Genomic DNA, 14,445 nt, shown 5'->3' on the forward strand with positions numbered 1-14,445 from the left:
GTTATGTTGTGATCAAGCCCATTTAATGTTTCTGTAGAACACCTGTTTGCTCCTTTCAAAGCCTGGAAATTCTGTACAATGCTTATCTATTGTTGAGCTTTAGAAATTCTGAAATACATCCCTTTAAAGGAATACTTCACCCCCCATATTATCATTTGTGTACTAATTACTCATCCCGGTTTATGTTGAATTTGTGAAGAAAGCTTTGTTTTTCTAACATGCCTCCAGAGTAAATGAAGAATCCAGAACCAGAGAAAATTTTTGATTAATGAAAGTTATAGGGGACCATGTTTAACAACAGCAAAACATCCATTTACAAACTCTCACACAACTCGTGCGATATAATGCAAGTCTCATATATTCAGTCGTATGCTCATTACTTCCCAACTAAACTGAAAGTGAAACTTATCCATGCTCTCTTCTCTTCAGAGCCAGACTCCACTGACAAAATCATTAATTTTACCTCGCTTAACATGAGAGCTGCTGGTCTACCACTGACTCAGTCAGTTAGTTTGTTTGTGTTATTGTGTGACTTTGGTGTTTTAAAGGGTTAATTTGGATTCAGCAAAGTTACACAACAACACAAACTAACTAAATAATTGAGGCAGTGGTAGACCAGCAGCTCTCGTGTTCAGCGAGGTAAAATTAATGTTTTTGTTAATGAAGTCTGGCTTTGAGGGGAGCTTGGATAAGTTTCACTTTGAGAATTTTACCTAAAATATATGTGTTTTGTAATTACTGAGGACTAGTCCATACCCAGCAGCTTTGTCACCTTCTACCTATGCCAGTCCTCAATGCCTATGTGCAGTTTCACATAGACTGACCACGTCAGTGAGTAGAAAAACGTGGGACAGACAGAATGACTGACTGACAGAATGACACACTGACAGTTTCCGTGATTATGTACAGCATACCATACCATGACTTAGTCATACCAAAAATTAGAAAAACAACAACACTGGGCCACAGGGGGAGCCACAGCGATCGGTCGCATTTTAGCCATTTTTAAGCATTTTTCTGTTGTTATAGCGCCACCCAGTTGCCAATTAGAGTTAAATTACTCCAGTCACCTGAGGCATCCTGTTCTACATATCTACCAAGTTTAGTAAAAATCGATATGGCACTTAGGCCTAGATAAGAAATGAGCTCTCTAGCACCCCCATTTTGTTTGATGGGGTCAATAATGGACGGGTCCCCTCAGATTATGTGTGGTCATATGCCTACAAAGTTGCGTGGTGATCGGTGAAACCCTTGAGATGTTATACACCTTTATGTAATGAGCCACGGCCTCCGCAATATTCATTGCCTTATAGAAGCTCAGTTTAGTAAGTTTTCCAACTTTTGCCAAAAGGGAACTTTAGATATTGGTCCCTAGATTATGTTCATGCAGTTTCATGCAGATCGCTCAAACTTCCTAGGAAGAGATCCATTTGAAGTGTTTTTCAAAAAATTCAAAATGGCAGAAAATCTATATAACCAGAAGTTATGGGTTCTTGGGGCAAATTCTTCATGAGGAGAGGCATCTCTGTGCAAAGTTTCATGTCTCTACAACATACGGGGCATGAGATATGCCCATTCAAAGTTTGCAATTTCAATCGGTTGCTATAGCGCCCCCTTTGGCCACTTGATGTAATATTGCTTCATTCGCATCCCCCCATGACAAAAAAAAAAAACACTGCGGGATCGGGATGTAGCCTATAGCGACAGGATGGAGTTAACAAATGTGGAAAAGAAGCTCAAACAAGGTCTGAAGGCACACTGAGCCCTCTACTTCCCAGCGCACTCAAAGCTGGCGCATTTCATCTTCAGTATCCCCACATCCAGTGCGCCTTCAGAGCGGGCCTTGGAAGAGAGACGCATGGGATTGGGGCCGCAGTCGGTCAGCAACATTCTCTTCCTCCACAGCAATATTATGGCCAAGTGATTCATTTGTTAAATTCATTCGTTTCATTCGTTAACTGTTTATTTTATGTTATTTATTAGAGTTATTTGAGCCACTCACAGCCTACTCTCGTTGCTATTTGTTCATTACATAAAGAGGCGTGATGATGCCAGTGTTATTGAGCACAGGCTTTATCTTTATCTCATTAATATTTCTTATTCAGGTCTCTCTTAGAAAAGAGACCTTAACCTCAACCTCAATCACTGTGAGATTATATAAAGGTAGAAAAATAAATAAAATACAGAGGAGGAGAATAGAATATGAAACAGCCTTTATTTCATTAAAAACTAAATGAAAACAGCGAAACAGGAGCACTTATCCTGACCAGTGCCTCAAAAGGCCAGGGAAACGAAACAAACAACCCCATGAATCTCTTTATTAATAGCCTATAAAATGACGTGTTTTCTCCTGCGGGATGGGAGAAGACACAAAATCAATGCATCTCTATTATTGTGCGGGCATAAATTCTCAGAGTTTTGCGGGAGCGGGCGGGAGTGGACATACACATTGCGGGTGTGGGCGGGAGTGTAACACACACGTTGCTTGCGGTTGCAGGCGGTAATGGTCAGAAATTCAGTAGGAGCGGGCAGGAGCAGGATGAAGAAAACAGTCCCGCGCAGGGCTCTACTCCACACTAATAGTTTGTAATGCAAACCACGCGTTAAAAGTGTGAGCTGGGACAATAACCCTGATGATGTCACTGGGGTTATTTTCCCAGACGTTTGAAAGCCTCCTTTAAGATATTCTGTGACAGATTTGAGTTAAATTCAAATGGTCTGCAAACCACAGTATCTCGAGATAAGGACTGGGTCGATATGTACAGCTCAAACATTAACAATCCAATCTTTTTATCCCACCAGCAAAGTTCAAACACCCTTATTAAAAAATAGATTTAAAAAGTATCGACGTCCTGATAGTATATACAGTTGTGAATAACGTCACATAAGCTTCTTAAAAACTTGGACACATTCAGCTGCACTTCTGAATAACCACCATGAACAAACACATTTACTCAAATGCTCAGAATGATTTCAAATAAGATAAACAAGTGACAGTCATAATGCAATGCATTGCAGTAGTTCCCATGTGACATGGCAGCATCACAACACTCAAAATGACTCCAGCTGGCATAGTCATAGAGCGTGACTCAGTGACATTTTATTTGATAACTAAATGTGTGCTGCTGCTGCTGCTGCTGCTGCTGCTGCTGCTGCAGTGAGTTTTGGACAGAAATAGCACAACTGAAGATTTTACAGTCAGAATATAATAGCAAGTAAGTGTAGGATTGCTTTTTATGACATCATACACTGTAATTGTTACTGCTGTGTATTCTTTATTATAGGTACTCATGTAAGCAGTGTACAGACTCCTACCCCAACAGCCGAACTACACCCAAAACCCACACCCGTGCTCGTAGTTACACCCGCTCTCTGACCAGCTCGCAGGTAACAAACTGGTTTATTTGTGTGAATTATGCATTTGTGTATATTTATAGTGTATTAAATTTAAGTATCTTGACCTTCAGCTGGGAGACACACTGAACCGCCAGTTCGAGGCGGTGTGTGAGACCATGTTCGGGGAGGTGGAGTCTCAAGCCGTCGAGGCTCTGGACCTTCCAGGTGTGTTCCGCACTCGCAGCCACAGCTACGTCCGTGCCATCCAGGCCGGCTGCTCCCAGGATGACGACTGCCTCTCTGTCTTCTCCATGTCGGGCCCCCAGGGAAGCATCAAGGGCGGGGCCGGTGAGTGTGTGCGTGCGTGTGGTGTGGCATACCAATAAATGCAAGTCTTTGGTGTCTGCATCAGTGTTAAAGGGACGTGTGGTTTTCTTTTATGTGGAGGCAACCTGGTGGGAGACACAGTGGGACAGCCAGTGTGAGAAGGAATTTTATGACAGCTTGTGTCTGCTTACCTCTACAAAAGCAAGTTTACGCTCACACACACATAGGCTACACCCTGGCTCATTGCACAGCTGCGTGCAATGTGTGCATCCATTTTTAATTTTTAACCTTTCTTATTCTCTTTTCCGTTAGTCTGTAAGATCTCACTTTTTCACCCAATAAATCTGCAGAACTTTTCCTTGTGTTTGTGTATATGCTACAAGTATAAAGTTGTGTGCATGTTATTGTGCATGCTCTTTGTTCTCTGTCATCTTTGTATCTCATCTCTCCCATCGCCCTCCCCAGTGTGCTCGCAGGTACAGGAGTGCTCATGATTATGATGATAGCTGAGTCTCTGCAGCTGCTTCCTTCTCTCTGTTTGTCTGACTGTCTGTCTTCCTGTTGTAGTCTCAATCTTTTGCCTTCTTCTTCTGTATCACTCTTTATTTGAAACATGTTTTGGTGTGTTATGGTTCTCCTAATCATTTTTTGATTTATTTGTTGGATCATGTTCACACTCAAGCCTAATATACAGTCGTGGGTGGATTATGAGACACTGGGTCCCATCACATCTCCTCCATCAGAGCAGGACACACAGACTTTGTGGTGGTTTAGCATCTCTTTGTTGTTGTTTTTGTGTTACTTGGTGCTCATTACATGTCTCTCTGTGATTTTGTGTCTCTTTGTAGTTGTTTTGTGCCTCTGTCATTTAGTGTATTTTTGTAGTTGTTTAGTGTCTCTTTGTTGTCATTTTGCCTCTCTTGTAGTTTTATGTCTCCTTGTAGTTGTTTAGCATCTCTTTGTAGTTGTTGTACATCTCCTTGTTTTGTGTCTCTCTGTTGTCATTTAGCATCTCTTTGTAGCTGTTTTGCATCTCCTTGTTGTCATTTAGCATCTCTTTGTAGTTGTTTAGTGTCTCTTTGTTGTCATTTTGCCTCTCTTGTAGTTTTACGTCTCCTTGTAGTTATTTAGCATCTCTTTGTTGTTGTTTTGCATCTCCTTGTTGTTATTTTATGTCTCTTCATAGTTGTTTTGTGTGTCTTTGTTGTCATTTCTCCTCTCTTGTAGTTGTTTTACGTCTCCTTGTAGTTATTTTATGTCTCTTTGTAGTTGTTTTGTGTCTTTGTTGTCATTTTGCCTCTCTTGTAGTCATTTTACGTCTCCTTGTAGTTATTTTTGTTTCTCTTTGCAGTTGTTTTGTGTCTCTTTATTGTCATTTAGCATCTTTTTGTAGTTGTTTTGCATCTCCTTGTAGTTATTTAGCATCTCTTTGTAGTTGTTTTGCATCTCTTTATGGTCATTTTATGTCTCTTCGTAGTTGTTTTGTGTCTCTTCGCTGTCATTTTGCCGCCTCTCTTGTAGTTGTTTTGTTTCTCTTTGCAGTTGTTTTTTTATTTATTTTTATTTTTTTATGGTTTACTTGTCCTGGCCATAGCGTGTGTCTTTGAGTTGCATTTTTCAGGTGAAGGCCGGGGGGCCCTGACACTCAGGGCCCCCCGGCCTGTGCCTGGTAGACCTGTTCAGTAATACATCCATGTAAACAGTAAATCTGCAGTAATTTATGATAGTGTGTGTGTCTGTGTCTGTGTGTCTGTGTGTCCGTGTCTGTCTGTGTCTGTGTGTGTCTGTGTGTCTGTTCCATGCAGGACTCAAATGTCTAATTTTACACCAGCAAATCCCCCCTGATATTTATTAAAGCCTCTGTGAAGTGTCATATACTGTACATCCACTACAGTATGAACACATATGTGCAGTCGACAGACTCAAAGTCACAGATACCTCCATACATGCATGCTCCCAAACTGGAGCTCAGAGTTTCATGGTCAGGATCTTTGTTAACCGTGACAAGCTGGCTGAGGGATTAAGATGCTTAGAAAGAAATGCATTAAAGTTTGATCTATTATTTGCTGAAAATAAAGTGTGGGTGTGTGTGTGTTGTGTGTGTGCGCGTGCACGTTTGAAGGAGGCTGTGCAGGAGCAGGAAGAGACAGAATCTGCGCTGCTAGTTTTAATATTTCTCTCAGGAAATTGCTTTATCTTCCTAAGAAGCAGAGTTAAGTTAGCTCAAGGGAAGAGGTTTTCTTTTGTCACTTCTGTCATGTCTTTCTTTTCCACCACATCGCTTCCTGCCTCTCACTGAAAGTCACACCAAAAGCTGATTTTTGGTGAAAAGAAATGGAGCTCTTGAGTTGCGTTTATGAATCTTTCTGTCACATCTTGCATTGACATTATTATTTAATGGTTCTGATGTTTTCTCTCTTTCTCTCTGTATTGGTTTACCCCCTTTCATGCCAACAACATTTCCCTCTTTTCACTCTTTTTCTTTCCTTTCACCTTTCTCCTTCCAGTCTGTCCCTTTTGTAAGTATCCATCTTCCCTGCTCCCTGTTGATATACCCGTTTCGCTTTAACAGCCCACTATGCCTTTGTCTTCCTTTCTCCCACTCTTCTGACACTTCAGTCTTTCCTTATCGTAAAGGTGCTCCTCCCCCACTCCCACCTCGCATGTCCAAGTCTTCACTCTCTGTGCGAGCGCAGAGCAGCACCGAGTCCACCCAGGATGCCTACTTCCAGAGCAGCGGACAGTTGGCTTCAAGCTCAGGCCCCGGGCGCCCCAAGCAGCACAGCAACTCCGTGGACCTGGGCAGCTCCGACGGCCCCTCGGGTCGCTCCTCCAGAGGAGGCTACTACACCGCCACAGGCCCTGGACGTTCTCGACAGCACAGTAACTCGGCAGAAAGCCTAGATGGGGTCAGGGGTTCGCGGGAGCTGGTGCCCTATGGAGGGGGTCCAGGAGTTGGAGTGAGAGCCAAACACAGCAGCTCGGCTGACAGTCTGCTGGAGGGGCCACCGAGGCCAGCCAGGGAGAGGGACAGCAGGGTCGGGGGCAGCCTGGGGAAGTCAGTGTCTCTGCCTCAGAACAGCATAGTGCTGAGTAAAGCTGCGGGTCAGGACGAGGGACGCGGTGGGAGAAAATGGAGGCCATCCATAGCTGTGCAGGTGAGAGAGAACATTTTCATCCATCAGGCTACAACCAACTAGTCTCAAAATTTTTATCTGTCAGTCTACAGACTGTCAGAACATAGTGGAAAATTAGATTTTTCTTCTGTCGGTTAACTAAAAGATTAATTGACTAATCAAAATACAATCACAATTGCGCAAGGTACATGTTAAAAGGAACCATGAGTATTTGTCAGCCTGGACCTTTTTGTGTCTAAGTGACTAATGGAGAAGATTTTTTAAACTGGTCCAGTGTAGAAGGAGATTTCACTAGCCGCAGCAGTGAAAGTGGCTGCACCGTAATCACCGTAAAGTGTTGCTTAATTGTATCTATAAGATTTTCAATGTCATGGCTGAATATTTCAAAAATGTGGAAAAGTCTGCAAGATTTCATAACAAGGCTTCTCCTTGAGCAAGACTTGGTTACACTAAAGCATACCAGATCAGTGAAAAGTACAAATATATTTTTCAGGGTTCATTCCAAAATGTTGTCAGACACTCAAAATGACAATCTGAACCTGTCACTGGTAAAAACGAGTTCTTCTAGTGGACGTAAATTGATGGTGCACAATAAGGATTCAATTGCAGCATGTTGTGCTGCTGTGGCTGGAGCAGTCTCTTTAATACTGGACCTATTACAAAAATTGCTGCCTCCATAAGTCACTTAGACACAGAAATATGAGGAAAAGGGGTAACAGTTTAATATTTTGGAAAATGTGCTTTAATGCCAAGAGTTAGATGAGAAGATTCATACTACTGTCATGTCTGTGTATTAAATACAAAGCAACAATCGGGAATTGAGCGTAGCCTAGCCAAGCGGCAACCTCTGAGGCTGGGAAATGAAGCCAAGGCAGAAGTGCCGTTCATCAAATGGCCACTTGGGGCTCGCTCCAAAACATCAATCCCCGTAGACCTTTATGTTAAATGTGCACCACTGGGTGATGTTGAGTTGCTACATCCATTAAAAATTTAAAATAAAACAAATAAATAAAGTAAATAAAGTTGAAACAGTGAACCTGGCTTGGTGCATGGGCAACAAATCTGCCTACCCTCTACAGATCAATTATTAGCATGTTGTATCTTTGTCATTCACCCTCATAAAACCACAACTTGTTTTTAAACTTTTGCTTTTTGTGCAGATAAAACAAACAACATAATTTCTTACTTCTGGACAGAGCCAAGCTAGTTATTTCCCCTTGTGGTTATAGCCTTTTATTGGACAGATCTGAGAACTACATGATGAATGAATGAAAATGTCGAATTATTCCTTTGGTTTTGCATGACGTCTTTAGGGATTGTGTTTCGCTCTGACTGTGGTCCCTTGTGGCTTCTTCTGTTCCAGGTGGACAGTTCAGAGACTCTGTCAGATTCAGACGCAGAAGGCAAAGCTCTTACGGAGGTCCACTCTATAGGAGTCCAAGTGGAAGATGACAAAAGGTAATAGTGATGCAACTAGAAATCAAAGCAGGGGAAAAAAGTATTTTTCTTTTAATTCTCTTCCCAACTTGAGGTGTTTTTATTTTGCCTGACATTTAACTTGCCTTAATTATGGACATAAACATGCAAACTAAGATGTGCATTTGTTTATTTGCTAATTTATCTTTTCCCCAAAATACGTGGCTTCATCAAGAGCTTTTGGTCTTTGCTCAGGAAGTTTTGTGAATAATTTTAATACATAATTTGAAAAAACCTTCGTCTCCCTGGCGCCCGACTGTGCAGCCACCTACAGTATAGTTGATTTCTAGGCTAGATCCTATTATTTCATTAAACATTTCATCAGACATCACAGCTTGAACTCACTCACACTTTGTTCCAAGAATGTCTTGTTTTTCTGCTGTAACCATGACTACTGCAACTCGTCGGGTTGACATGACTTTCACACGTGACGCAGCCCTTCTCCTAATTATATCCAGCATTGCTTACGGGTCAGATTTACACGCATGCATGCGAGTACTAACAGCATCACATACTCCGAACCCCGAACAGTGCGTAATCGTGCACCTGTTAACAATGTCCCCCACCTCCTTCAATCATCGACGATGACAGTGTGACATCTGGGGAGAGAAGAGAGGTGCGAGAACGAAAATGTGAGTCACATCTCACACCTCATCAGACAGCAAAGACGGATGAGGGGAGGTGGGGTATAAAGTTGTAATAGAGTAAACGCTCATCACTGAGTCCATTGACATGGCATTTGAACATACTGGTGCGTCATATGCCAGAGGATTTAGCAGGGCTTATCACAACTGAGTGAGTAGTAGTGACTGCAGTGACAGCATGACTATCCCTGCTCCAACAGGGATGTGCAATTATCAGAAGAAAAAAAAATGATTTGAGCATTGCTTTTGCATGCAATACTTTGCGTGACTGGATGGCTCTGGGCCTGCTGTGACTCCCTGTGTTGCAGGCGGGCTCGTTTCAAGCGCTCTAACAGCGTGACGGCGAGTGTGCAGGCCGACCTGGACCCCGAGGGCTTCCCCGGGCTCAGCATCGCCGTACCAACGCAGGACAAGAGTCTCCAGTTTGGCTGTTCCTTCCAAAGGCATTCGTCAGAGCCGGAGTCAGCTAGTCAGTACACAGAGTGTCATCGCACCGTCCACACACAGGGACAGTGGGCCTACAGAGAGGTAAATCTGCAGTAATACATTCATTACTCAGCGGTCCAGTGTCCCCTCGTTCATGTAGATGTAGGGAAAAGACAGAGTTCAATCCTACCTTATGGTCAAATGAATTCCCACAAGACTAGGACATGAGGATTGAGAATGAGGTGCAAGTCACAAATCTAATAACATTAGACTCAACTTGAAAAAATCACAACTCGCAACTTGGACTTCAACACCAACATCAACGTAACTCATGACTTCACTTGGACTTGAGCCCTTTGATTTCAAAACATTTCCCCTTCCCCCAAACCCAAAGATTAAAAAGTATGTTAGATAAAAAGTGTGCCATTAATCAATTAATTTCCCTTCATTTCCTTAATGAACTAACGTTATTTATCCCTAGCAAGTCCAAGTCCAAGTCCAAGTCCTAGCAAAGTACACACGGGGACACAACAACTTCCAACAAACTAGTTCAAGAACAAGTAATATATATTATTACTCAGGTGTTAAAATGGCTAAACATTTGGTGTAGAGTGCACTATGACTTCTTTAGGACTTGAAACTTAAAGTTTAGGACTTGGGACTTGTCAGTCTTGACTTGTGACATGCATAATAATGACCTGGTCCCACCACTGCTGAATACTATGTGTCCAACTGTTTCTTTTGTTAACCCAGGATTTCATCCAGAGTGGTTATACCACTGAGACCTGCGCAGCGGACCCACGGCCCCACCAGCACCCACACTTGCCTCCACGTTCTCACTCCCCTCTGCCAATCAGCTCTGAGAGGGCCTGGGCAGGGACGCCATCCCTGGAGGGGCCCCGCAGCCTGCCCGACTCAGGCCGAGCCTCACCCTGCATGAGAGACGGGGAGTTCTTCCTGCGCCTCCTGCAGACAGAGGTGGAGAGGATGGAGGGTTGGTGTCAGAACATGGAGAGGGAGGCGGAGGAGAACGAACTGCCAGAGGAGAGTGAGTTTGGGAGGAGGTTTGAATGGGATCAGGGGAAGGATAAAAAATGAATGATGTCTAAAACTACTCGTGTGCTGTTTCCTCTCTAGTTCTTGAGCTGATACGAAATGCAGTTGGCAGTGCCCAGATGCTCATGTCTCAGAAAGTCCAGCAGTTCTTCCGCCTCTGCCAACAGAGTGTGGTGAGTATGTGCGATTGCATGCAAAACCATGACAACACACATTACATTATGGTGCATGGTTTTACTGAGATTCAATACCGCTAGAGGCAAAATTAGCTTGGCTGCAAAAACACTGTTGCAAATAACTTGTCCTGTGTTAATTTGTTGTATTTCTTTCTCAAATCCTTGTATATTACTTTGTGATCCATCACATGTCATGACCTGTCTCCCTGCTCACCCAGGACCCATCAGCATACCCCCAGCCAACCTCTCAGGACCTGGCAAGCTTCTGGGACCTGCTCCAGCTCAACATAGAGGACGTCAGGGTCAAATTTCAGGACCTCCAGAGGCTCAAGGACTCTGGTTGGAGGCTCCCACCTGAAAAGAAGGTGAGAGGCCCAAGGAACCAAACAGCCCTGCTTTCCCTACAGCAATCCCCCAGACCTAAGATGGCAGTGTGCAGAAGAGTAACGCAGATGGTCATGCCCTGCAAGCCTCTGCAGGCTGTGAAAATACAGAACAGCAAGAGGAACTGAGCTGAACTGAACACGAGACGATGGAGTCTTAAACCGCTAGGAATCTAAATGCATATCAGCTTTTTTTTAGCTTTATTGCAGCTGATCAGACAGAAGAAAAAACTTGTTTCATTATTGTCTGTAAAGGTTAGGATACTCACTGATCAACTACATTATTCTTGATAACAAACTAACAATTGTTTCTCCTTTCTTCTTTTTCTTTTTCCTCTCTCATTTCATGTCTTTTTACATCACCCGATGCATGCTGAGATGCCTTTTGCTTATTTTTTTGTTGGTTGGTCCTTTGTCTCTCATAATGTTTCGGCCTGTGACTCTTCCTCACTTGAATTTTACCCTTTTGTTGGTGGTTTTGCTCTTTGGTTTGTCATTCTCTTTGTTTCTCCCAATATCTCCACTGCATTTGCATGGGATCCCTTTGATTCAACCATACAAAACCTTTTTTTTTTCACCACCCGACACAAAAATCCACTGTCCGTTTTCATCTTACATCTACGTCTCACCATTGCTGGGCCAGGAGGATAAGAAGCTTCCTCCTCCCTTACCAAAGAAGCCAGCAGGCGGGGTGAGTGGCAGCCTCCGGGCCGATAGCGTCGGGGATGGGGGAGCCGGAGGTGGAGGAGGTGGGCCAGGGGGCCTGGTTGTGCCTCGGATTGGTGGACATACCCTACCCATCAGGGAGAAGTCCCTGGACCTTGGGGACCGTCAGAGGACAGAAGCGAGGAGGAGGCTGCTGCAGACGAAGCGTACTGCCTCCTTCAGGCAGAACTCGGCCACAGAAAGTGCGGACAGCATCGAGATCTACATCCCCGAAGCCCAGACTCGACTCTGAACACAAGACTGAGGTGTGTCCCACAACACCTCCTCACTCACCCCTGCGAATCTGATCTGAATCTCAGGCTTTCTCTGAGCCTAGTTTTGGATCCTCTGCGGGTCATCGCCGTTTATCCACTTCCCTCCCCTTCAGCATTTCCATCACTTCACTTACTGCAAATTCACTTCTCTTGCTCATTAAACAAGCAATGACAGCCATTTTAGTGTCTTGAAATTTGGACGTTTTACTGACACAGAGGCCTAGACCTGAAATGGTAGCTAGCAGATATGACTTTTTTAAGAATTCTCTGAATTTCTTTTTGGCTGACAAACAAGAAACAGTCCACTTTTATAACAGTTGTCAGCGGAGGTTCACGCAGTAGTAGCATGCTTGTGCGTGTTCACCTAGCACTTCTCCATCACTGAAAATAAAGGGCTTAACAGGCACAAAACCTCTTTGGAGATGAGGAGATGACAGAATCTCCCTATGGATTCCACTGTTGCCATCTCCTGAATGCCATTTGCAACAGAATCAACTACGATATATCCGCACTCTTAACTGATGCTACTAGTATGGATGAATAAACATGGATTCATTTCTCACCATCAGTTTAAATGCCCTTAAAGTCAGATGCTTGGCAATCCCCAAAGAACATCCTCGAGGCATAGTCAGTCAACTACAGCTGGCACTTTTCACCCAGGTGCCATCTGTCCACCCAGGCACCAAGTCAAAGAATATTCCCCACTTCCCTGCATATCCATCGACTACCCTCAGCATTCAGCAGTGAGGCTGTTTGAATGTGCAAGTGCTATTTGTACATAGAGTGCACACTTGTGTTTGCCAAAAGGAGTTTTTTTTTTTTGCGGTGTAGCATCACAGCCTTGACAGCTAGAGAGCATCACAAACAAAAAAACACAGAGCCGTTTTGCTTTTTATGTAGTCTCTCTGAAGTTTCAAGTGTTCAGGGGTGGGGTTGCTGGGAATTTTTAGGGGAATATATTTTGGTGGCTTTTCAAGACTTTACTGAGAAGGCCCCCATTTCACTGTGAGACTATAGCACCACCAAGTGGTCAAATGAGGACCCAAACCAACAACAGTGGTCTGTAGAGAGTTCTTTCCACCTCAGTCAGGAATTAACAGATGCCCTGATGAAACAGCCATGAAAGGAGATAAGTTTCTTTATTACCTTATTAGTTCTTTCTCTTGTTTTCTCTTGAATACTGAGAGTGGACTTTGCCCTGGTGTGTTTGCATAATTGCAAAGATAAAGCGGTGGATCAATAAAGCGAAAGGGAGGAGAGCTGCCAAAGTCTTCAGCAGAATCCACTCGCCTAACTTGAAGTACAATCCCCTCAATTTCACACACCGCTGATGAAAGGAGAAAAGTAGTTTCTCCGAAGGCAAAGAAAACAAAAGGAGTCGTGTTTAATGTAGCTCCCTCCAAAGCCCGTCCAAAGAGTCATCAAGAGAGGAAACCATCTGTTGTGAAATGATGGAAAAGAAGCAACTTCATAGTGTAACTGGTAATATGATGAGATTAAAGGAGCAGTGTGTAAGATTTAGGGGGATTTAGTGGCATCTAGTGGTGAGGACTGCACATTGCAACCAGCTGAAACTCCTTCTGGTTAGAATTCCCTCAGTGTTTATCTTTTAGGAGGTTAGGAGGTCTCATCCTCTCCAGAACAGACAGACAAGGTGATTGAAACCAGTAAAAACACTGTATAAAGCAGTTTCACATTACAAATCAGTGTTTCTCTGATGTTGTTTGGTGCGTCGCTGACGGGCCGCTAGCCCAGCACCGTCTAACATAACATCCAGACGTTTAGGATGTTTAGGTTTAGAGAGGTTCCCTCTCTCTAGAACAAACAGCCCAGGTGATTAAAAATGCTAAAAACGGAAGGTAGTTTCACGTTAAGAAAAATCTGTTTTTCTGCCGCTGCTTGTCACTGAAGGATTGCTTATCTAGAGGCAGTGTTTAGTCTGTCTGTTCTGGGCTACTGAAACATGGCGGTGCAACATGGCGCTCCTGATGTAAATATAAACGGCTCATTCTAACTTAACGTAAACACAATAGTTCTTATTTTCAGGTGATTATATTCTAAAGAAAACATTTTATATTCCATGTCTGCTAATATATCCCTCTACATCCTGCACACTGTACCTTTAAGTAACACTAGTTATGACTGGAATTATACTGTATGTTTGTTGCACTATGTGTTCCTCTCCCCTCTTATTTATTTACTTCTTGAAATCATACTATCTGGTGTTTCCGCGGAACAAAGTGTAGCATGATTTACAAAGCTTCGAAGGGGTCTTATTTATTTATGTCTGGACACATATTTCTAATTTAGTTGTTTGGTATGGATGGTGCATATCGGCTTGTGCGTGTCGTGTGAACGTGAAGGGCTGTGTGTCGTAAGGGACGTGATGAAGCCCAATGAAAAGTCCAAATCAGCTGTTTTAAAGACATAAAATATAAGAATCTTTAAGCATGATCTGTTTTCCCCCCTTTTCTAACATTTGGATGGAATGTGTTGGCTAAATG

General features: G+C 43.3%; 1 protein-coding gene across 1 annotated transcript in view; it reads left to right on the forward strand.

Annotated features, from left to right (window-relative positions):
- Positions 1-13,345, forward strand: part of dlgap3 (discs, large (Drosophila) homolog-associated protein 3) — a 160,300-nt gene extending 146,955 nt beyond the window's left edge. Inside the window, exons 5-13 of the mRNA XM_049603056.1 lie at positions 3,285-3,387; positions 3,468-3,684; positions 6,283-6,821; positions 8,164-8,258; positions 9,229-9,448; positions 10,100-10,394; positions 10,484-10,575; positions 10,797-10,943; positions 11,605-13,345. Of these exons, the coding sequence (XP_049459013.1) occupies positions 3,285-3,387; positions 3,468-3,684; positions 6,283-6,821; positions 8,164-8,258; positions 9,229-9,448; positions 10,100-10,394; positions 10,484-10,575; positions 10,797-10,943; positions 11,605-11,919 (2,023 nt within the window). The 3' untranslated portion in view covers positions 11,920-13,345. The remainder of the gene's footprint in view (positions 1-3,284; positions 3,388-3,467; positions 3,685-6,282; positions 6,822-8,163; positions 8,259-9,228; positions 9,449-10,099; positions 10,395-10,483; positions 10,576-10,796; positions 10,944-11,604) is intronic.
- Positions 13,346-14,445: the final 1,100 nt, after the last annotated feature.

This window comes from Epinephelus fuscoguttatus, linkage group LG17 (genome assembly GCF_011397635.1).
Source record: "Epinephelus fuscoguttatus linkage group LG17, E.fuscoguttatus.final_Chr_v1".
NCBI lineage: Eukaryota > Metazoa > Chordata > Actinopteri > Perciformes > Serranidae > Epinephelus > Epinephelus fuscoguttatus.